Source organism: Oncorhynchus mykiss, chromosome 25, assembly GCF_057628025.1.
Source record: "Oncorhynchus mykiss isolate SJ-2025 chromosome 25, ASM5762802v1, whole genome shotgun sequence".
NCBI lineage: Eukaryota > Metazoa > Chordata > Actinopteri > Salmoniformes > Salmonidae > Oncorhynchus > Oncorhynchus mykiss.
In genome coordinates this window covers 68,357,715-68,379,143 of record NC_143046.1, presented here as the reverse complement: position 1 = coordinate 68,379,143, position 21,429 = coordinate 68,357,715, and the positions used below count along the sequence as shown (strand labels likewise).

The following is a 21,429-nucleotide window of genomic DNA, read 5'->3' as shown; positions in this document are numbered from 1 at the left end:
AAATGGTCTGAATACTTAAGGTATTTTCTAACCCTATTTTCGTTTTGTCATTGTATGTAGATGAGGATTTATTTCACCCATTTTAGAATAAGGCTGTAACGCAACAAAATAGGTCAAGGCGTCTGAATACTTTGAAGGCACTGTGTATATGCACATTATTGGATCAACAAAACACTAAATCAGTACTTTGTGTGTTGGGTCTTACAGTATATTGTGTGATTGAAAACATTGGTATTTTATGAAGGAATCGATAGGTCTGACATTGAGCTTTAGATTTCTGGTTAAAAATGGGACAATGAATTGAGCAGATCAAGGGAGATGAAATGAGAAGAGCGATACAAGGTAACAACCCATTTATTTAGTGGTACATTCTGCAAACTAGAAATTTTATTTCAAAATTCAAAAAGGCAACAAAAAAAAAACTAAGGAGAAGATCAGGGAAATACGAGAACGCATAAATTCACAAGCAAGGAATACAATTTGTTCAATCGACTCACATAGCACAATAAAGTTCAGGGAACAAAGCTTTAACATTTTCTTTTATCCGAGCTAGAACATAATACAAAATATACAGTTTTTGAACTTTGTAGTCAATCACAGAGGCCTCTGAGAAGCAGTTGAATCAACATAGACAATACTTATCTACAGCACTAAAGCTATTCTTGAATGCATTCATAAATATAGCAGACATGTACGCACATTTCAAATGCTTACAAGGTTACCCAATTGTTTAACACTTGCATTTGCTGAAAGTAGGACATCTGCAGGACTGAACAATTTAAATAATATTTCAAAAGATTCAACAAGGTAACATTTGTTTTTAATATAAACCAGAAAGGAAAAGGTGTACCATGTGACTACCAACATAGTATGCCACTTTGTAGAGAAGTGGCCTAACTTGGAAACACAATTTGAAATTACTCCTTGAAGTGTTCCAATGAACAAGTACTTTAGGGGGTTGAGTTAGATTGGGTAAGGCAAATCGGTGAGCTTATTAGTGAGCTGAAAAGGTCAGCAACATTGGGTTCAGGCCCCCTGTTAAAGGGGACACAACCCACCACTGCCAAAGGGTCACACAGTATCACCACAACTGAGGTACATCAATATTATGTACAATATGGGCGCAAGCATTAAAATCTCTTACTCCAATATAAATATATTCCTTTTGAGGCTTAAATAAGAATATGACAGACATGACGCCTTACATGAACCTAAAACCTTAGTCACTACGCAAGTCCGACAGTACGCGAGTAGCCCACATTAAAACTGGTGTGTTGACAACAGAACTCTGACCTTAAAGCTGACTCCTTAAACAACAGCAGGGCAGCACAAAAGTGTTGAGTTGTACAGATAACAGAAACATGTCTGGCTAGCCTAAAGATTAATGTAATGCATTTCGGAAATAAAAAAGTATTTATTTCCAGTCTTGTTAAAAAAAAAAAAAAAAAAAAAAAAAAAAAGACAGTAAAAGAATAAACCTGCAAAACAGGTTAAGACCGATTTTCCTTGGTTACATCATTTCATAAATGAAAAACAATATACATACTGTAGTATTTCTGTAGAAAATACTTTAGCTTATAAAAAGGACAACAGCGTAACCGAATGTTTGCACTCCTTAAGCTAAGATCCTAAACAACTATACAGACGTTAAAAAAAGCTAGGGCTTGTATTACGGTTGTTCACGCCTCTTCGCACTCTTAAAACTTGGTTCCCTTCACACAAAATCACAGTAAAGAAAGACATTTACCAATTTAACCACATTTCTTTCTCAATTTGGAAAAGTGACTTGGGTAGCTGTGACAGTTGAACCAAATGGGTATATTGCATCTCAACAATGACTACATAATCACTTCACTTCATCAGATTCATTGCTTAAAATTGTGAAGGCATTGTTAGACTTGTTTACCCTTTAACGAAATTGTAAGTATAATTGACATTACAGCTGTATCAATTGTCCATATGGCAAGCTCAGAAAAACATTTTTTTTTTTTAAAGAGTTAATCTGGGATGTACTTCGTTTTTTTAGAAATTATAAACAATACAACTGCAGGTACGGATAAAATACAACAAGGGTGGCATATCAAGCCATCTCTAAACTGTTAATCTTGGGGTCAAATTCAGGAGTCAACGTAGTAGTTTGTTGCCAGAAGTTACATCATTAGATTGTCAGTTGGTTAAAGAGAAATTATAAATTCAGTACGTTACCCTGTGTTAGACCAGTGTTTCCCAAACTTGGTCCTGGGTCCCCTGGGTGCACGTTTTGTTTTTTGCCCTAGCACTCTGCTGCTGATAAAAATAAAAAAAACTTGTCATCAAGCTTTAATTTGAAATCAGCTGTGTAGTTCTAGGGGGAAAAAAAACAAAACGTGCATTGGGGACCAAGTTTGGGAAAACCTGATTTAGACAAACAGGACAGAACCCAAGGGGATTAGGACACATTTACCTACAGCGCTCAATTCTAATCGATTCAACATTCAAAAACAAGAGTATCTTGCTAACCACGCATCTAACTCAAGCGACATGATTTATTCCTTGACAATAGGTCAGAAAAGACTCGCAGCAATGCAGTTCAAAATAAAAAAACATCACCAAGAAATACATCTGCATGTAAAATACAGATTTAGTCTAACTATTCATTTGATTTTTTTAAGGGAAAGACTTACAGCAAAATCACACACACTTTAGAAGCATACCATATTGTGCACAGGCTCCTGGTGCAGTGGCTGAGGACTCTACACAGAGCCCCCCAAACCACTCAGAGTAAATATAAGGTACTCTAGGACAGCTCATTGCATTCAGTGGATTTGTTCTTGGTTGTATAGTTGAATATCGCAACAATTAAAAAAATACCACCTCGAAATTGTTAAGGGAAGATTGAAGGTTCACTCAGACTGATGGTGGTAATTAGGGTTTTTAACAAATCGGCACTTATACACTTGTAAAATCAGATTATCATATAGATGTTGTGATTTGAACACCTCTCAGTACCAAACGCAGGCTTTTAACAAATAAAATGCACTGAATCTCAGAAAACTTCACTTGGCATGCCGGGCCATCATAAAGCTGAAATATGTGCATCTGAAACATATTACATTTATTTAAAAAAAATCTTACATGAATGACATGAACATGTAAACTAGTCAGACTAGCATAAATCACTGCATGTCAGTAGAATTACAAAATGGTTGTGGCAGATGTCATAAGTTAAAAATAGCAAAAAGTCAACTTAATCCATCCAGTGTCATATAAAGTGTTCTCCAAAGCTCTGAAGTGAAGGGTAGTATCATACTGATATACAAGACGGGTGCACAATAGGTATGTAGGAGTAATGGAGGAACATTTGCCATAATCTGCACTACCATAGCAAACATTAGCTGCCAGCTACAGATATACAGACCTACCTCTATACAAACATGTGCACGCACACAAGCACCTAGAAACACTTGCCACCACCCACAGGCAGGCACACACAGGAACACACACACACAGCAAGTGTTAAAAGGTGTCAGGTGAGCTCATCTTCATTTGCATCTAGGAACTGCTTTGTTGCGTTGTTTACAGGTGATGAACAAGAATTGCCCCCAAAAGACAGAACACACAATGAAAGACTGTAGTACCATAGTTACTACACTAAGTAGATGTTTTTTATACAAACAAAAGAAATGTAGATATTAGAATTTATGGTTTAGAGAGCTTACTATGCTGTGAACCTATACAATTTACCCGTTTCTTAAGGAGCAAAGACAAACAAAAACATTTTTTAAAAGAGCAAGAGGATAATATCACCTGGAGGACAAACAGTAATATTCACTGAATAGACATTTGTTGGAACTCCAGAAGAGCAGGAAAAGGGTTGATAGTGTATAAAGGTTATTTTTTTTCTTTTAACTTTAACTCAAGCTGTATTAAATACAGGCTTTGTACAGGACAATTGCACTTCACCAAAACAGAAATATACAAACAAGGAAATTACAGCCCAAAATAGTTGTTTTAACTGATTAAGAAAAGAAAAGAAAACCTAAAACATAACTACAGTCCCAACAGGTTATGGGTGGGATTGAAAATAAAGGTGAGACAAAATGGAGGGCATCCTGAACTCCAGAGCTGACTGGTGCTGCTCTATCTGGGGTGTAGGGGTGTGTGTGTGCGCATCTCCTCCTCCCATCATATTCCCTTCTTACAAATGGAACGCTCAGAGTGGTGGGGAGACAGGCTGCTGAATGGAGCTGCTGTGATTCTTGAGGGTAGAGGTTTGTAAACTCTGTGCTGTGTTAGTGGTAGGGGTTGTGTTACCACATGTCGTCTGTCGATGCTGAGTCCTTGAAGGAAGGAAAAACCCATCAGATACTGGATCAACATCCAAGGGGTCTCCATTTCAACTCCTGGAGATGTGCTGATCTTTGCACCCAAGAGGATAATTTTGTCCTAAACTAGTTACGAACTTGGACAGGCATCCAGAAAATAATTTAGGCATGAGCAAAGCTTTCTGGGAATTGAGATTGAGATCCCTGGTATAAACAGCAATTTCTTGAAGTCTTCCCTTTTGCCTAAATTAGTTTAGTTTGGTTAGTTTGAATAGAACATTTCACTAACGACAAGTTGTAGGAGTGAGTAGTCATGAAAATGTTTAGATATGAATTCTGCATTTTTCACGCTGAAAGAAAAAGATAAGAAAAACATTGCTGCGTTTTGTAAAAGGAGATCTAATTTCTGCTCGGCGTCAGACAAATTTTGTGCTTCAGTTGCACATCTCCACTCGGAAGAGAAATCTATCCTCTGGCCAATCAAATTCCCGCATTCAAGAACAGCATTTGATCAGCAGACAGGAAGCCGACTGATGGCAGCGGGGAATAATGGTTACTTTTAGCTGGTCGTTTTGGCAAAACATTAGGAAATGTAGCTGGCTAGCTTTCTATGGTAAACATAAGAAATCTAATAGCCATGCATCGTCTTTGCAAAAAAATACCTTGCTTTTTCATTGTGTCGAAGTTAAACGTTTGTCTGCTAGCCAAATATTGTTGCACTTCTGTTGTCATCTGATGAAAACAAAGTCATATTCGGACTAATGTTTTGCATTACTTTATCTTGTGTGATGAAAAACTAGTTGCACGCCACTTATCACTCAATTTATAGCAAGAAAAACTGTTGCCTTTCAATATAAAATGCAGGAGAAATGGTTTGATAGTTTGATGGTCTATGTTTTGAAAATGCAGATCTCTGAACGCTCATGCGACCCCTGTATAAACAGCTCCACAAAAGAACCATTTCCTTTTCAAGCAAAAAGCTTATTTGATCATGACAGTACCCAACCAGTAATAGAAACCCTAAATCAATCTGGAGGCTAGCTAATACTGATTCACCTAGTTAATCAAGCACGACAAATGTGATTGCAAGTGCTGGTTTAGTTTCATAGACCTAGGTTAGGCCTAGTCTTAACATAATCTTAATTGAAAATACAATTTAGTAGTATAGAGCATTTTGGTATCTTTACATCAAAGGCTGCAGTGTCAATTCAGGAGTGAACTAAACAATACGCATGAAACAGCTGTTAACTGTGGGAGGAACTAAATGCATTCAGGGATGTTATGCTAACGAGCTAAATGGATTACAGGTCAAATAGAAAGTGGATTACAAACAAGGATTATATACAGTTGAAGTTTGAAGTTCACATCTTAGCCAAATACATTTCAACTCAGTTTCACAATTGCTGACATTTAATCCAAGTAAAAATTCCCTGTCTTAGTTCATTTAGGATCATCACCTTATTTTAAGAATGTGAAATGTTAGAATAGAGAAAATTCTCTTTCAGCTTTTATTTCTTTCATCACATTCTCAGTGGGTCAGACGTTTACATGCACGCAATTAGTATTTGGTAGCATTGCCTTTAAATTGTATAACTTGGGTCAAACAGTTCGGGTAGCCTTCCACAAGCTTCTCACAATAATTTAGGTGAATTTTGGCCTATTCCTCCTGAAGGAGCTGGTGTAACTGAGTCAGGTTTGTAGGCCTCCTTACTCACACATGCTTTTTCAGTTCTGCCCACAAATCTTCTATAGGATTGAGGTCAGGGCTTTGTGATGGCCACTCCAATACCTTGACTTTGTGGTCCTTACGCCATTTTGCACAACTTTGGAAGTATGCTTGGGGTCATTGTCCATTTGGAAGACCCATTTGCGACCAAGCTTTAACTTCCTGACTGATGTCTTGAAATGCTGCTTCAATATATCCAAATAATTTTCCTCCCTCATGTTGCCATCTATTTTGTGAAGTGCACCAGTCCCTCCTGCAGCAAAGCACCCCCACAACATGATGCTGCCACCGCCGTGCTTCACGGTTGGGATGGTGTTCTTCGGCTTGCAAGCCTCCCCCTTTTTCCTCCAAACATAATGATGGTCATTATGCCAAACAGTTCTATTTTTGTTTCATCAGACCAGAGGACATTTCTGCAAAAGCACAATCTTTGTCCCAATGTGCAGTTGCAAACTGTAGTCTGGCTTTTTTTAATGGCGGTTTTGGAGCAGAGGCTTCTTCCTTGCTGAGCAGCCTTTTGTACCCGTTTCCTCCAGCATTTTCACAAGGTCCCTTGCTGTTGTTCTGGGATTGATTTGCACTTTTCGCATCAAAGTACATTCATCTCTAGGAGACAGAACGTGTCTCCGTGGTCCCATGGTGTTTATACTTATGTACTATTGTTTGTACAGATGAAAGTGGTACCTTCAGGCGTTTGGAAATTACTCCCAAGGAAGAACCAGACTTGTGGAGCTCTACAATTATTTTTCTGAGGTCTTGGCTGATTTCCCCTTGATGTCAAGAAAAGAGGCACGGAGTTTGAAGGTAGGCCTTGAAATACATCCACAGGTACACCTCCAATTGACTCAAATGATGTCAATTAGCCTATCAGAAGCTTCTAAAGCCATGACATATTTTTCTGGAATTTTCTAAGCTGTTTAACTTGGTGTAGGTAAACTTCTGACACACTAGAATTGTGATACAGTGAATTATAAGTGAAATAATCTGTCTGTAAACAATTGTTGGGAAAATGATGTGTCATAAACAAAGTAGATGTCCTAACAGACTTGCCAAAACTATAGTTTGTTAACAAGAAATGTGTGGAGTGGTTGAAAAATGAGTTTTAATGACTCCAACCTAAGTGTATGTAAACTTCAGACTTCAACTGCAGCTATCCATAAGGCAATGATAGGAAAAGAGCAGTTCAATGCAAACACGAGGATTATCCTGTGCTATGTCATTGTCATGCTATATGTCATCCCATTATTCATAATGTCTGAATAATTGTGTGTATATATACACATATTTTTTTAAATACATATTGCCTCTCCTTGATTCATCTTTAAAAACATTTTTTTTTTTGGGGGGGGGGGGGGGTCCAAATTCTAAAGTGTTAAATATGTTGAACGTTCCAAATTGAGCTGATGAAAATTTTATTTTTCCCCTCGACATACAAACAGATGTGCACAAACACACCGACAAACAAATTAACACATTCAAATTAAAAAACTTTCGTGAGAGGATAGCAATTGTCGGGTGATACTTACTGTGTCATCACCTCGGTATGGGTTGAGTTTGTTGTACACTGCTTCAATAACGCTTCGTCTAAAACACAAAAAAGTAAAGTTACCAACCATGCAGGTTTAGCTAGGCAAGCAATAACAAAATCATTGTATGCAAGTCCAATGAAAACAAAACAGTTTATACAGGCGAGCTAAATGCTGAGCATAAGAGGGGAAAACAGAAGGCTGGAATTGAAGGGCAAAATTCAATTAGCCCAACTAATAGCCCAAACTTTCAAGCAAGTCCAAGCTATCAAAACCACTTAGGTGAAAAGTCTTGAGTGCCTGTGCACCTGAGATCAGAAATAGATTCCTCCCCCTAAAGAAACCTTACCGTGCAAAGCATGCTACTCTATTTTGCTAATACTTAATCGACATCAAAAACATTCAGTTGGCTGAGGTACAGTCAAAAGAGCTCACTCACTTGCTGGCCAGCTCTCCCCCAGGAGGGAGGTTAGGGATGCTCTCCGATGCTAACGTCCGCATCACGTGGACCAAGTCTGGAACCCCTTCGTTTCCCTGCTTCTTTATGATCTCTGTGGAAATTAGCAGAACCACACATTCTCTAAGTGGAAAACAATCTATGAAATACACAATATGTGATCCGAGCTTCAAATCACATTAAATTCATGACAAGGTTCTTGTATTATCTAGGTTTCTATACGCATATTAAGATGCTGCACCTTCTACTCTGCTTTCCAGGTACTTATCCAGCTCCGCTTCCCTTTTCACAGCTTCTGCAGTCACCTTTGGAGCCCCTGGGAGGCAGATCAGCACAACACTCATATTGTCCCGACTCCCCTGTTCATAGAGCGAGTGCAATACAGACAGACTTAAAGTAAAACGTTTAGCATGTGCTATCCATGATGCCTATTTGTGTTACAAAATGTTGTAAAATTTAGAAAAATGAACTGTCTACATGCGAGTGGTAACATTCAAGTGCATGCAAATGGTTAATTGTTAGCGATTCTGTGAACAATAAATTGACAAATCTCACCTTGTACAAGCAAGTGTCAACAATTTCATTGCAGACTCTCTCAAGGTCATCGGTCACCTCAAGCCTGGACCTGACAAAGTTACAAAGTTCCTCATTGGCCATGACATCCCAGATGCCATCGCAGGCTAGAACGATGAACTCATCTTCCACCTCAGACCTTTCAATGGCATACACCTCAGGCTCTGGTGAAACCAGCTGCTCCGTGGGGCCCTTGCCATGCACACACTTGTAGTCAAAGTCTCCCAGTGCCCGGGACACTGCCAGAGAGCCATTCACTCGCTGGATCATGACAGAGCCACCTGCGTTCTGGATCCTCTCCTTCTCCAGTGGGTTGCTGGGCTTGTGGTCCTGTGTGAAAAAGTGCACAGCTCCTCCACGGCTAAGAAGACCCCGGGAGTCTCCACAGTTGATGAAGTAGATGTGACCTGGGGAAATCATTACCCCCACCGCGGTGGAGCCGCTGCGGTCCACACCATGCTTCTTCTCAGAGATGGACCGCATGTGCTCGTCAATCTGCAGGAAACCTGTGCGGATGCCGGTCTTCACACTCTCTACGTTGGGTTCCGGCTCCAGAGCACTCTGGAAGTCTGGGTTGCTGGTGATGTGCTCCAGAAGGTGCCCGCAGCAGTATTTAGCCACCTGGGAGCCAGCATGCCCATCATAAACCGCAAAGAAGCACCAAGGGTCGAGCCCATGAGGCAGGCCAATGACTGCCGTGTGGGCATCCTCCATCTCCACCCTCCAGCCCTGCATGCTGCTCAGGCCATAGGTCAGACGGTTCCCCTCACCATGAGCATTGTGCTTCTCCATCTTTGGCTTGTCCAAAAACGCCCCCATTGTATCCCCCTTAAAACAGGAATGAAACAATTATTCTATTCAATTTAGGTCAGTTGCGTGTTTATAATATTGACATTTGTTATTCTGCTAAGCTCAGCTAGCTACAACTTTAATAAATAAACACCTAAATATTAGCCAGATAAATGTTAAGATGGGGATTATTTAGAAGCAGATGACATATCTGCAATTATTTTTATTGCAAAATGATTAACTAGCACTTTAGGGCTGATCTCATGCATTGCAACGTGGTCTCAGAGTATTTCGTATTATTCTGCAGGTAAATCCTAGACACTCCATTTCATATGATATCTTCGAATTGAAATTCGTACAATGTTACAAATTGTAATTCATTCAACATTAAGATTTTGCAAAACGTACAATATGTTACGAATTTGCAAAACGTACAATATGTTACAAGTTCCAATTTGTTATGGCTAACATTTGCTAGGTGGCTGATGCTAGCTAGCTCTAGGGGTTGTTAGGGGAAGAGTTAGCTAAAAGGGTTAAGGTTAGGGGAAGGGTTAGCTAAAAGGGTTAAGGTTAGGGGTAGCTGAAAAGTAGTAAGTATTTTGCATGTAACCATACACTACCAAAAGTGTGTGGACACCTGCTCGCCGAACATTTAATTCCAAAATCATGTGCATTAATAGAGTTGGTTCCCCTTTACATGCTATAACAGCCTCCACTCTTCTGGATAGGCTTTCCACTAGATGTTGAAACATTGCTGTGGAGAATTGCGTCCATTCAGCCACAACAGCATTATTGAGGTCGGACACAGGATGTTGGGTGATTAGGCCTGGCTCGAAGTCGGCATTTCAATTAACCCCAAAGGTGTTCGATGGGGTTGAGCTCAGGGCTCTGTGCAGGCCAGTCAAGTTCTTCCACACCGATCTCAACCAACCATTTCTGTATGGACCACACTTTGTGCACAGGGGCACTGTCATGCTGAAACAGTTAAAGAGCATTCCCCAAACTGTTGCCACAAAGTTGGAAGCAAAGAATCGTCTAGAATCTCATTGTATGCGTTGTATAGCATTAATATTTCCCTTCACTGGAACTAACAAGCCAAGCCCGAACCATGAAAAACAGCCAAAGACCATTATTCATCCAGCAAACTTCAGTTGCCACAAAGCATTCGGGCAGGTGGCATTATCCTGGAAGCCGCCAAAACCAGATTTTTCCATCAGACTGCCCCGATGGTGAAGCGTGATTCATCACTCCAGAGAACACGTTTCCACTGTTCCAAAGTCCAATGGCAGCGAACTTTACACCCTTCCAGCCAAAGTTTGGAATTGTGCATGGTGATCTCAGGCTTGTGTGCAGCTGCTCTGCCACGGAAACCCATTTCATAAAGCTCCTGACAAGTTATTGTGCTAACGTTGCTTCCAGAGGCAGTTTGTAACGTGGTAGTGCGTGTTGCAATCGAGGACAGAATATTTAAACACGATACGCACTTCAGCACTCGATGATGCCATTCTGTGAGCTTGTGTGGCCTACCACTTCGCGGCTGAGCAGTTGTTGCTCCTAGACGTTTCCACTTCACAATAACAGCACTTACAATTGACCTGGGAAGCTCTAGCAGGGCAGAAATTTTACTTACCGACTTGTTGGAAAGCTGGAATTCTATGACGGGATTACGTTGAAAGCACTTCAGTTAGCCCATTCTACTGCCAATGTTTGTCTATGGAGATTGCATGGCTGTGTGCTCGAGTTTACACAACTATCAGAAACGGGTGTGGCTAAAATAGCAGACTCTACTAACTTTTGTTTATATACAGTACCAGTCAAAAGTTTGGACAACTCATTCCAGCGTTTTTATTTATTTATTATTTTCTACATTGTAGAATAGTGAAAACAAACTATATTAAATCCAAAAATGTTTATATTTAAGATTCTTAAAAAGTAACCACCCTTTGCCTTGACAGCTTTGCACACTCGGCATTCTCTCAACCAGCTTCATAAGGAATTTTAATTAACAGGTGTGCCTTGTTAAAAAAGTTAATTTGTGGAATTTCCTTCTTAATGCGTTTGAGCCAATCAGTTGTGTTGTGACAAGGTAGGGGTGGTATACAGAAGACAGCTTTATTTGGTATAAGACCAAGTCCATATTATGGCAAACACAGCTCAAATAAGCAAAGAGAAATGACAGTCAATCATAACTTTAAGACATGAAGTGGCGCAGTGGTCTAAGACACTGCATCTTAGTGCTAGAGGTGTCACTACAGACACCCTGGTTCGAATCCAGGTTGTATCACAACCGGCTGTGATTGGGGGTCCCATAGGGCGGCACACAAGTGGCCCAGCATCGTCCTGGTTTGGCCAGTGTAGGCCGTCATTGGAAATAAGAATTTGTTCTTAACCGACTTGCCTAGTTAAACTTTGAAAAAATAAAATAAAAAAAAAAACGCTCAAATAAGCAAAAAGGAAAAATTATAAGCAGAGGATAAATTCATTAGTTACCAGCCTCAGAAATTGCAGCCCAAATAAATGCTTCTCATAGTTCAAATAACATCTCAACATCGACTGAGACTTGCTTGGTCCAAGAAATACAAGGAATGGACATTAAACCAGTGGAAATCTGTTCTTTGGTCTGATGAGGCCAAATGTGAGATTTGTGGTTCCAACCTCCGTGTCTTTGTGAGACACAGAGTAGGTTAACGGATGATCTCTGCATGTGTGGTTCCCACCGTGAAGCATGGAGGTGGTGCTTGGCTGGTGACACTGTCAGTGATTTCTTTAGAATTCAAGGAACACTTAACCAGCATGGCTACCACAGAATTCTCCAACAATATGCCATCCCATCTGGTATGCGCTTCATGGGACTATCATTTGTTTTTCAACAGGACAATGAACCAACACACCTCCAGGCTGTGTAAGAGCTATTTGACCAAGAAGGAGAGTGATGCATCAGAGGACCTGGCCTCCACAATCACCCGACTTCTACCCAATTGAGATGGTTTGGGATGAGTTGGACTGCAGAGTGAAGGAAAAGCAGCCAACAAGTGCTCAGCATATGTGGGAATTCCTTCAAGACTGTTGGAAAAGCATTCCAGGTGAAGCTGGTTGAGAGAATTCAATGCTGTCAAGGCAAAGAGTAGCTACTTTGAAGAATTTAAAATATATTTAGATTTGTTAAACAATTTTTTGGGTTACTACATCATTCCATATGTGTTATGTCATAGTTTTGAGGTCTTCACTATTACTCCACAATGTAGAAAATAGTAAAATAAAGAAAAACCCTGGAATGAGTAGATGTGTCAACTTTTGACTGGTAACTTACTGTAGGTATCATACTAATTTGGCTGTCCCGGATTTACGTTTACTATGTTACCTCTAGTCTATGCGACCAGTCTGCAAAAATAGGTGACTAATGTAAACTAAATATTTGTCTCACTGCACTAGCTATGAACGTCTATAGCTACCAATGAAGATCTAACGTTATCTGGTAAACGAGCTATGTTATAGGTGTTGGCCATTGATTGCATGAGATCATTACAAAACAGTCAGTACTGCAAAAACCTAGCTAATCCATCCAGCTAGCTAGCTTCCTAGTAAGGTCCCAAGCCAACGTCCACTACTAGTTAAGTGTTGTTCTTGTGTGGTTAGGTAGCTAACGTGAACTAAAAACATTACAATAAACAGTGTAGCTAGCAAACGTTAGCTAGCTATCTTGGTGTTTTAATGATGTTGGCTACCTAACTGGTTTAGCAATCTGTTAAATAGTTAACTAGCAACCAACATAGCTAGCTGGCAATATGTATTAGGTAACGTTAATTAACGTTCGCTAGCTAAGTCTGCTGGTAAACTGGTATTAGCTACGTCACAATAACACGCTAACACTAGTTAACTAGTCATCGGCTTACTAAGTCAATGACCGAGCCAGGGCTAGTTAAATTTCTAGAACAAGAAAAACTTTCACGAAATAACCAACAATGTTTTGAACAGCGTTTATTAGTTGGCTAACTAGCTAACTTATATCCTCCGGCGGCAATATGACAATTAAACTAAAACATTGCGTCGTTGTGGGCCTCGGCCCCAAGAACCTCAAGCGTTCACATAACGTTAGCATTGACAGGCCTTCACTCCCTCACCGACTCATCGCGCTGCCCCCAATGCTAGTGAGTATGGCTAATCGCAAATGTTAACGGACTAACTTGGTAGACAGTTTCTTACAGGCACAAACAAATGTGACTTACCAAAATCAGAAAGAGCTGTTTTGAAAGTGTAAAGACAAGCAGAAGCTGCGACAGAAACACCAACAAGATTGATCGTTTGTGGGTAACGTTAGCTAGCACCTCTACCCTCTGTACATAAATTTGTGAAAGTGCGGAACTCCCTGTTCTAAGTAAACCAGGGATACATTACTTTCTCATTTGGCGACGTAAAGTATATTTCAAATGTACCTCCTTTAAACCTTTAGGCCGGAGCTGTTGAGGCCAAATAGCGTCAAGCCGAAAGCCCCAGCCTCTTCACTTGACAGACAGCTTACAACAGGAATCGAAAAAGACCCGGATGTTGCAGGTTGCGTACTTGAAAGCATTACATCATTCCTGTGAGGCAGTCAGTGGTTGATATCCTCTAGCAGTGGTTGATATGCATGTCATATCAAAACAAAAACCCATACATGGATTAAACATTGTAAAGGCAAATACAGAATTAACAGAAACAAAAATACATTTCGTAAGGAAATAGCTGTAGCCAATCTTATTTTTCTCACTATTTTTCTCACTACATTTCTTTGTCACATTATCCTTTATCACTCTCGGTCTCTATTAAAGCGTCACAGTGCGCCAAATATCAGCATGAACACTGTCTATTTATCCTGACATGTATTTCTAAATTCTAAATCTGTCTTTAATATCTTCTAATTGAGTAAACTGTAACCGGGAAGTGTTTTCGTTTCTATTAATAGTCGCTTCCGGGTTATTTACGTTTTTATTACAGCGTTTTATTCTAACGCTGGAGAGCAGATAACTGTTGTTCTTGTATTGCGACTTTCATAACATTTTCACACAAGCCAGAAGACTATGGATTTGGGCGTGACGTTGCTCACAGGAATTGCACTTTGCTTGCTTGTACAGTTTGTGTGCTTCTTATTTGCGGACGCTGACTTGACCTTACTATGGGCAACCTTGTTTGGGAGCAAGCCAGGTAACATACCTGTCCCTTAATTAACTTGTATTGACCAATAACTCAAGGCAGTCGTCACAATGTGGCAATGTACGAGGAGTCAATCTTTCAATACAGACTGTTACACGTTGCTCTCACTTGTATATCTACATTGTTTCAGTGCTGTTCCATGTTGAAGAATCCATCCAATGTAACACAAAGGTTGTTTTGATGACACGTTCTGTATTCTGAGCACCAAGCAGACGTTGACCTCTCATGATCTCCTTCAGATTTGAACAGCAATGTCCACACAATGTTGCAAAACAGCAATGATATGGAACATCTGGAGATCCAGAGAGGTCCGACTACAGAATTTGTCATATAAACAAAATGTATATTTGTATTACATTGGTTGCTTGCCCTCAAGGGCCAATAGGAGGATATTACAACAACGTGGAAGGACCTGTTCTATTATAGTTGGAGAAACCAGGTGATAGTGAATATGACCGCTACAACTGTATGGCACAATATGACTGTTCACCACCCTCCACAAACAAGGTTGTAGTACTGTTTCTCAGTATTTGCTGTGAAAAGTAAAACAATCTGCTGCTTGTTTTCTAGAGACCAAGTTGAAAGGACTGGTGGTGTGGGTCACAGGAGCGTCCAGTGGCATAGGGGAGGAGCTGGCTTACCAACTAGCTGGATGTGGGTCTCGTCTGATTCTATCTGCTCGCCGTGTGGATCAGTTGGATAGGGTGAAACTTCACTGTTTGGGTGAGGATGATAGTTCTCTCGTCTAATGAAAACAGTATTCTCTCGCACACAATTAGGTTAATTCTCTTTACTGTTAAGAATGCTAAATTACATAGCCTACTGCTTCAATGCAGTCACAGTAGTAAGTGTGATTTTATACACCTAGCCCTTTCATTTGCAGACCAGTTAACATTTTTCATTTTTTTCCCCCCAAGAGCGCTCCAACTTGAAAGATAAGGATATTCTTGTTCTTCCACTTGATTTGCTGGAGAGAGCATCCCATGAGGCAAAAATGAAAACTGCTATCCAGCACTTTGGCAATGTAAGACCACTACACATGATAATTTGTAATAACTCTCCCTTATCGCTCTTTATTTTATTGGGATTTTAAGTTAGTTCAATTTAATTCAGTGTCTGACCATTTCCAATTGATTAACCACTCAATATAGATGGAAGAAGTAACCAGGCATTAGTCATGTCGGACAGGGGTTCCCAAACATTTTCACTCTGGGGCGGGGGGCGGGGGTATGTATGCAAGGTATGCAATGACTAACATGACAAGAGGAACTGATGATTCACTACCGAATTTTGAAATTGCACCTTGTGCGTTCAGTTTGAGTTCCTTGAAATTGTTTTGTGTATGTATGTGTGTATAGATAGATCTATCTATCTATCTATGTATGCATATATATATACACACACACACACTATATGTATATATATATGTGTGTATATATATATACACACACACACACACACCACCGTTCAAAAGTTTAGGGTCACTTAGAAATGTCCTTGTTTTTGAAAGAAAAGCGATTTTTTTGGCCATTAAAATAACATCAAATTTATCCAATAATCCAAGTTTATCATTTTAAAAGGCTAATTGATCATTAGAAAACCCATTTGCAATTATGTTTGCACAGCTGAAAACTGTTGTACTGATTAAAGAAGCAATAAAACTGTCCTTCTTTAGACTAGTTGAGTATCTGGAGCATCAGCATTTGTGGGTTCGATTACAGGCTCAAAATGGCCAGAAACAAATAACTTTCTTCTGAAACTCATCAGTCTATTCTTGTTCTGAGAAATTAAGGCTATTCCACGTGAGAAATTGCCAAGAAACTGAAGATCTCACACAACGCTGTGAAATACTCCCTTCACAGAACAGAGCAAATTGTCTTTAACCAGAATAGAAAGAGTGGTAGGCCCCAGTGCACAACTAAGCAAGAGGACAAGTACATTAGAGTGTCTAGTTTGAGAAACAGACGCCTCACAAGTCCTCAACTGGCAGCTTCATTAAATAGTACCTACAAAACACCAGTCAACAGTGAAGAGGCGACTCCGTGATGCTGGCCTTCTAGTCAGAGTTCTTCTGTCCAGTGTCTGTGTTGTTTTCTTTTGCCTATCTTAAGCTTTTCTTTTTTTTTGGCCAGTCTGAGATATGGCTTTCTCTTTGCAACTCTGCTTAGAAGGCCAGCTTCCCGGAGTCACCTCTTCACTGTTGACATTGAGACTGGTGTTTTGTGGGTCCTATTTAATGAGGCTGCCAGTTGAGGACTTGTGAGGCATCGGTTCTCAAACTAGACACTCTAATTTCAAACCCTTCTTATTGCGTTTGAGCCAATCAGTTGTGTTGTGACAAGGTTGGGGTGGTATACATTAGATAGCCCAAGTCCATATTTTGGCAAGAACAGCTCAAATAAGCAAAGAGAAACGACAGTCCATCATTACTTTATGACATGAAGGTCAGTCAATCTGGAAAATATCAAGAACTTTGAAAGTTTCTTCAAGTGCAGTCGCAAAAACCACCAAGCGCTATGATGAAACTGGCTCTCAAGAAGACCGCCAACAGGAAAGGAAGAGACACAGAATTACCTCTGCTGCAGAGGATACGTTCATTAGAGTTACCAGCCTCAGAAATTGCAGTTTAAATAAATGCTTAACACAGTTCAAGTAACAGACCCATCTCAACATCAACTGTTCAGAGGAGACTGCGTGAATCAGGCCTTTATGGTCAAATTGCTGCAAAGAAACCACTACTAAAGGATACCAATAATAAGAAGAGACTTGCTTGGGCCAAGAAACACAAGCAACGGACATTAGACCGGTGGAAACCTGTCCTTTGGTCTGATGAGTCCAAATTTGAGATTTTTGGTTCCAACCGCCGTGTCTTTGTGAGATGCAGAGTAGGTGAACGGAAGATCTCTGCATGTGTGGTTCCCACTGTGGCTTGACCCCCTGCTGATCCCCTCAGTTTGGGAACCACTGATGTAGGACATCATTTCTTCGCATTTACTTAATAGTCTAACCAGACTGGCCTTATTTCTAAGACAATACATTATATTCAACAGACATGCTCACTACTAGTCTGATTAATCATGCTGTAATACACAAATACTTGTTATCTACAGCCTGAAACATTTGTGTGTAAAATTTTGTAAATGTTCCTTGCAGAATGTTAAATAAAATTACATTTGAACTTACTCTACCGGTTGTCTCTGAGACAAAATGTCCACAGCAAAGTATTGTTTACCCAACTTTTTAGAGAGCCGGTAGGTATATTCTTTACTGAGGTGTGGATTGTTCTCCATCCTCCCCTGATTCAGAATATACCATTTTAATTCTACTGAACTATATACCTACCGGCTAACTTATCCAATACTTTCCTGTGGATATTTTGTCTCAAATTTTGTGCAGCTGAAGGTCAAACCGCACAGACAACCAGTAGAGTAAGTTCACGTGTAATTTTATTCAATATTCTGGTTTGTAAAGAACATTTACTGTCAATGATTTTGTATACAAATGTTTCTTGCTGTATATACCAATTCATTGTGTATTACAGCCTGATTAATCAGACTAGCTTACTACCAACCAGCTCCCAAAGGCAAATTATGCACATGAAAATGCAGTTCAAGGCTAAGTCCAATATTAGCGCAGTCTTATTAGACGTGTTCTCTTATTCTGAGACATGAGGTTGTTTCCACTTGGAATCTGTGTTTTGATTATACCTTTGGCAGAAATGTTCACAACCAAGTCTTGATTTTGTTACCAGTGTATCATGAATTCAATAAATTCCTTTGAAGAATAAGATAATTGGTGATACATGGCTTGCTTTGTTCCGGTCTCTCTCTGCACTATGCCCATTTAGATTGACATCCTGGTTAACAATGGTGGCCGAAGCCAGCGTTCTCTGTGCCTGGAGACCAGTGTGGATGTGTACCAGGCGCTGATGGAGCTCAACTTCCTGGGCACAGTGTCACTTACCAAGCAGGTGTTGCCCCACATGACGCAGCGAGGGTCGGGCAGTGTAGTTACTGTAAGCAGTGTGGTCGGCCTGGCTGGGGCACCTCTGGCAACCGGATACTCTGCCAGTAAACACGCTCTTCAGGTGAGATGAATCATGGGCCACCCTCTGCCCGTTTGTAGTTGTACAACATCTAGATTGATTAAAATCTTGAGATGACAATCTATCTATCTATCTACTTTTTCCACAGGGCTTCTTCAATTCTCTTCGAACAGAGCTGACTGAATACCCAAGGATACTCATCAGCACAGTATGTCCAGGGCCTGTACAGTCACAGATAGTCCAGAATGCTTTCACAGAAGAAGTGGGAAAGGTGGGTTTTGCTTCCAAATTATGAATATTTATTCACATTGAATTTTTTTCACATTATTGCTGAATTCATGCTTAATTTTACATCTTACGTTGCAATTGCATCACATTTTGTTATTGTCAAGATGTCACAAACGCATTCATGGGAAAACCATTGGTCTTTCAAATAATTGTCATTAAAGTATGATTTAACTTCCGTTGAACTGAACATTTTTGTACGAGTGTTGACATTAATTTCCTGTCTTATCCCCTCCGTATCTAAGGCCATTCCCACTGCTGGGGACCAGCAACACAAGATGGTCACTAGTCGTTGTGTGCGTCTCATCCTGGTGGGTATAGCCAATGGCACCAAGGAGATGTGGATTGCCCAGCAGCCCTTTCTGCTGTTCTACTATGTGTGGCAGTATGCTCCCACCTGGGCCTGGTTCATCACTGATGTGCTGGGCAGGAAGAGGGTGCAGAACTTCAAGGCTGGCCTGGTTAGTATTGGTTTTCTGTAGGTCTCACAACATGATTTTGCTGAAGAATGTGTTTTCTGAGCTGCATACTATATATTGTTACAGTTTTGCCGATTAGAATGATCATAACTTAGAGCTCAGTGTATTCCATAGAGCAGTGTTTCCCAACTCCAGTACCCCCAACAGTACACACTTTTGTTGTAGCCCGGACAAGCACACCTGATTCAACGAATCAAGTCCTCAATGAGTTGAATCAGGTGAGTTTGTCTGGGGCTACATCAAAAATGTGTACTGTTGGGTGTACACAAGGAAGAGTTGGGTGAAACGCACTAGGCCAGGGATGGGCAACTCCAGTTCTCTGGGCTGGAGTGATGTCACACTTTCCCTCCCATCCCTAGCAAACACAGCTGATTAAACTAATTGCATTCTAAACTGAAGATCATGATTATTGCAGTCGGGTGTGTTAGATGGGGATGGGGCAAAAGTGACACCAATCAGACCCTAGAGGACTGGAATTGCCCATCCCTGCACTAGGCATCGTTTATGCATGGCCTTGCTTTCACATTTTAAGGTTAACCTTGCCTTTCCAGGCCAGGAATAAGGGGACACTAACCGTGTGAACAGTCAAATACTTAAAAAGCAGACTCTATTTAGAGCTGTCTCTTAACAGCTAGGGGGCTCAGCTGTTACTGACCTTGCTTCAGCCTGATAAAGAGAAGGGGTGGCCACACTGGCCAGGGTATAGCAGTGGGCATGACTGCTTCCCAGTGGCAGTGACTGACTTCTACGTCTGGTGGCCTCTGCTGGACAGCTGAGGGCCACGCAGAAAGGTCATTTTCTGACTGACCAGACATTTGTGTCAGGATTTGAATGGACAATGTCGCCCAACCACTGTGGTTTAGTTGTGTGTAGGAATGCTCAAGGTTTGGTCAATATATTAAAACAATTATACAAAGGAGAGAAAATACAGACTGAGGAAAGGCAAAGGTAACTTAGTGAGTTTGCAGGTTTTCATTCTTCATCTGTCAATGAACAGTATTTGAAATCTAGACACCTAAAACAGACAATGAAGCAAGATCGGCCTCAGAACATAGGACATATATGGATAAAGTAGAATCAGTCACCTGTCATTAAACTGAGATATGACCTATTCCCACATCATCCTGTTGACAAGTCCATGTTCTGATGCCTTAACTTCTTGAGTGACAGAGCGTCTCCCCAGAATGTAAAATGTTTATATTTTGCCTGTGATACAGATTTTTAACAGTCGAAAAACAACTTTAAAATTAAGCTTTGTTTTACAGGACGCAGACTCTGCGTACTTCACAAAGCCAAAGCCCAAGTCTTCCTGAAAGGCATTCCAAATGCTTGAGCTCCACCTTGAAATGGGTGAACTTGAACCTGGAAGCAATTGTCTCATTTTTGGCTGTCCTAAAACATTTTCCTTTCAGCTCTCTTCACAAAGCAGAAGAATAGGGATGAGGGTGGAAATAGAGACATTGAAGATTTTTCTCTAGCCTATGAAATTAGGATGTGTCCAGGCTGACTCAGTTGATGGGGAAAAAAGTATTTCAGAATAAGGAGGAACATTAAATTGATTGTCTGATAGGTGGAGTATAATTAATGCACTCCCCACAGATCTGTGATGAATGTCTATAGCACTGACCAATCTCCAGTAAACAATAGCCTATCAGGTTTCTTTGAAAACGTTAAGTGTATATACAATTACACAAGAACTGTAAACAAAATTATAACAAAATGAAGACCAACCGAAAGGCACATCCTTGTATTTAACACTGAATAATAATTTTAAAATCAACATTTTTGTCCCATTTTGCCTTTGGGAGCATTACATAACTGTATTTGAGGGAAAACAATTACTAAATAAGTTTATCATGAAATTGGCACTGTGTTGACTGTCCACGATTAAATTTCATTTACACATGATAATTGTTTTTTCCAGAATGATAAATGTATTCTGAATAATTATATCCCATGTAAATGTTTTCTCCAGAAAGCTGATATTTAGTTGTTTGAACTAGTACCACACCTTTGGTAATGTCGCTCCTGCATGAATGATACCATTTGTTTTAA

The 21,429-nt window shown here is 40.2% G+C and overlaps 2 protein-coding genes across 4 annotated transcripts; one reads left to right on the top strand and one right to left on the bottom strand.

Annotated features, from left to right (window-relative positions):
* Positions 1-338: 338 nt before the first annotated feature.
* LOC110505619 (protein phosphatase 1A) lies at positions 339-14,296 on the bottom strand. 3 transcript variants are annotated; one of them, XM_021584952.3, is made up of 6 exons: positions 13,809-14,296; positions 8,569-9,414; positions 8,255-8,372; positions 7,996-8,107; positions 7,557-7,614; positions 339-4,319 (listed from the first exon to the last, which is right to left on the bottom strand). In XM_021584952.3, the coding sequence occupies exons 2-6, from the start codon at positions 9,403-9,405 to the stop codon at positions 4,290-4,292; spliced, it is 1,155 nt and encodes a 384-aa protein (XP_021440627.1). In that variant the 5' UTR covers positions 9,406-9,414; positions 13,809-14,296; the 3' UTR covers positions 339-4,289. The 3 variants fall into 3 exon arrangements, with proteins under 3 accessions (XP_021440627.1, XP_021440626.1, XP_090076965.1); XM_021584951.3 differs by having other exon boundaries at positions 13,602-13,904; XM_090220839.1 differs by lacking the exons at positions 339-4,319; positions 7,557-7,614 and having other exon boundaries at positions 7,992-8,107; positions 13,809-14,009.
* dhrs7 (dehydrogenase/reductase 7) lies at positions 14,250-21,282 on the top strand. The gene is made up of 7 exons (XM_021584954.3): positions 14,250-14,556; positions 15,136-15,288; positions 15,483-15,589; positions 18,413-18,652; positions 18,759-18,881; positions 19,141-19,356; positions 20,640-21,282. The coding sequence occupies exons 1-7, from the start codon at positions 14,433-14,435 to the stop codon at positions 20,685-20,687; spliced, it is 1,011 nt and encodes a 336-aa protein (XP_021440629.2). The 5' UTR covers positions 14,250-14,432; the 3' UTR covers positions 20,688-21,282.
* The last annotated feature ends 147 nt before the right edge of the window (positions 21,283-21,429 follow it).

Excerpts from the sequence above, each read along its gene's own strand:
- dhrs7 (XM_021584954.3), top strand. The coding sequence starts at position 14,433 with ATGGATTTGGGCGTGACGTTGCTCACAGGAATTGCACTTTGCTTGCTT. Across the intron at positions 15,590-18,412 it reads CTATCCAGCACTTTGGCAAT|ATTGACATCCTGGTTAACAA; the intron begins GTAAGACCACTA and ends ATGCCCATTTAG. Across the intron at positions 18,653-18,758 it reads CCAGTAAACACGCTCTTCAG|GGCTTCTTCAATTCTCTTCG; the intron begins GTGAGATGAATC and ends CTTTTTCCACAG.
- LOC110505619 (XM_021584952.3), bottom strand. The coding sequence starts at position 9,405 with ATGGGGGCGTTTTTGGACAAGCCAAAGATGGAGAAGCACAATGCTCAT. Across the intron at positions 8,373-8,568 it reads TTGACACTTGCTTGTACAAG|GGGAGTCGGGACAATATGAG; the intron begins GTGAGATTTGTC and ends CTCTATGAACAG. Across the intron at positions 4,320-7,556 it reads CATACCGAGGTGATGACACA|GACTCAGCATCGACAGACGA; the intron begins GTAAGTATCACC and ends CCTTCCTTCAAG.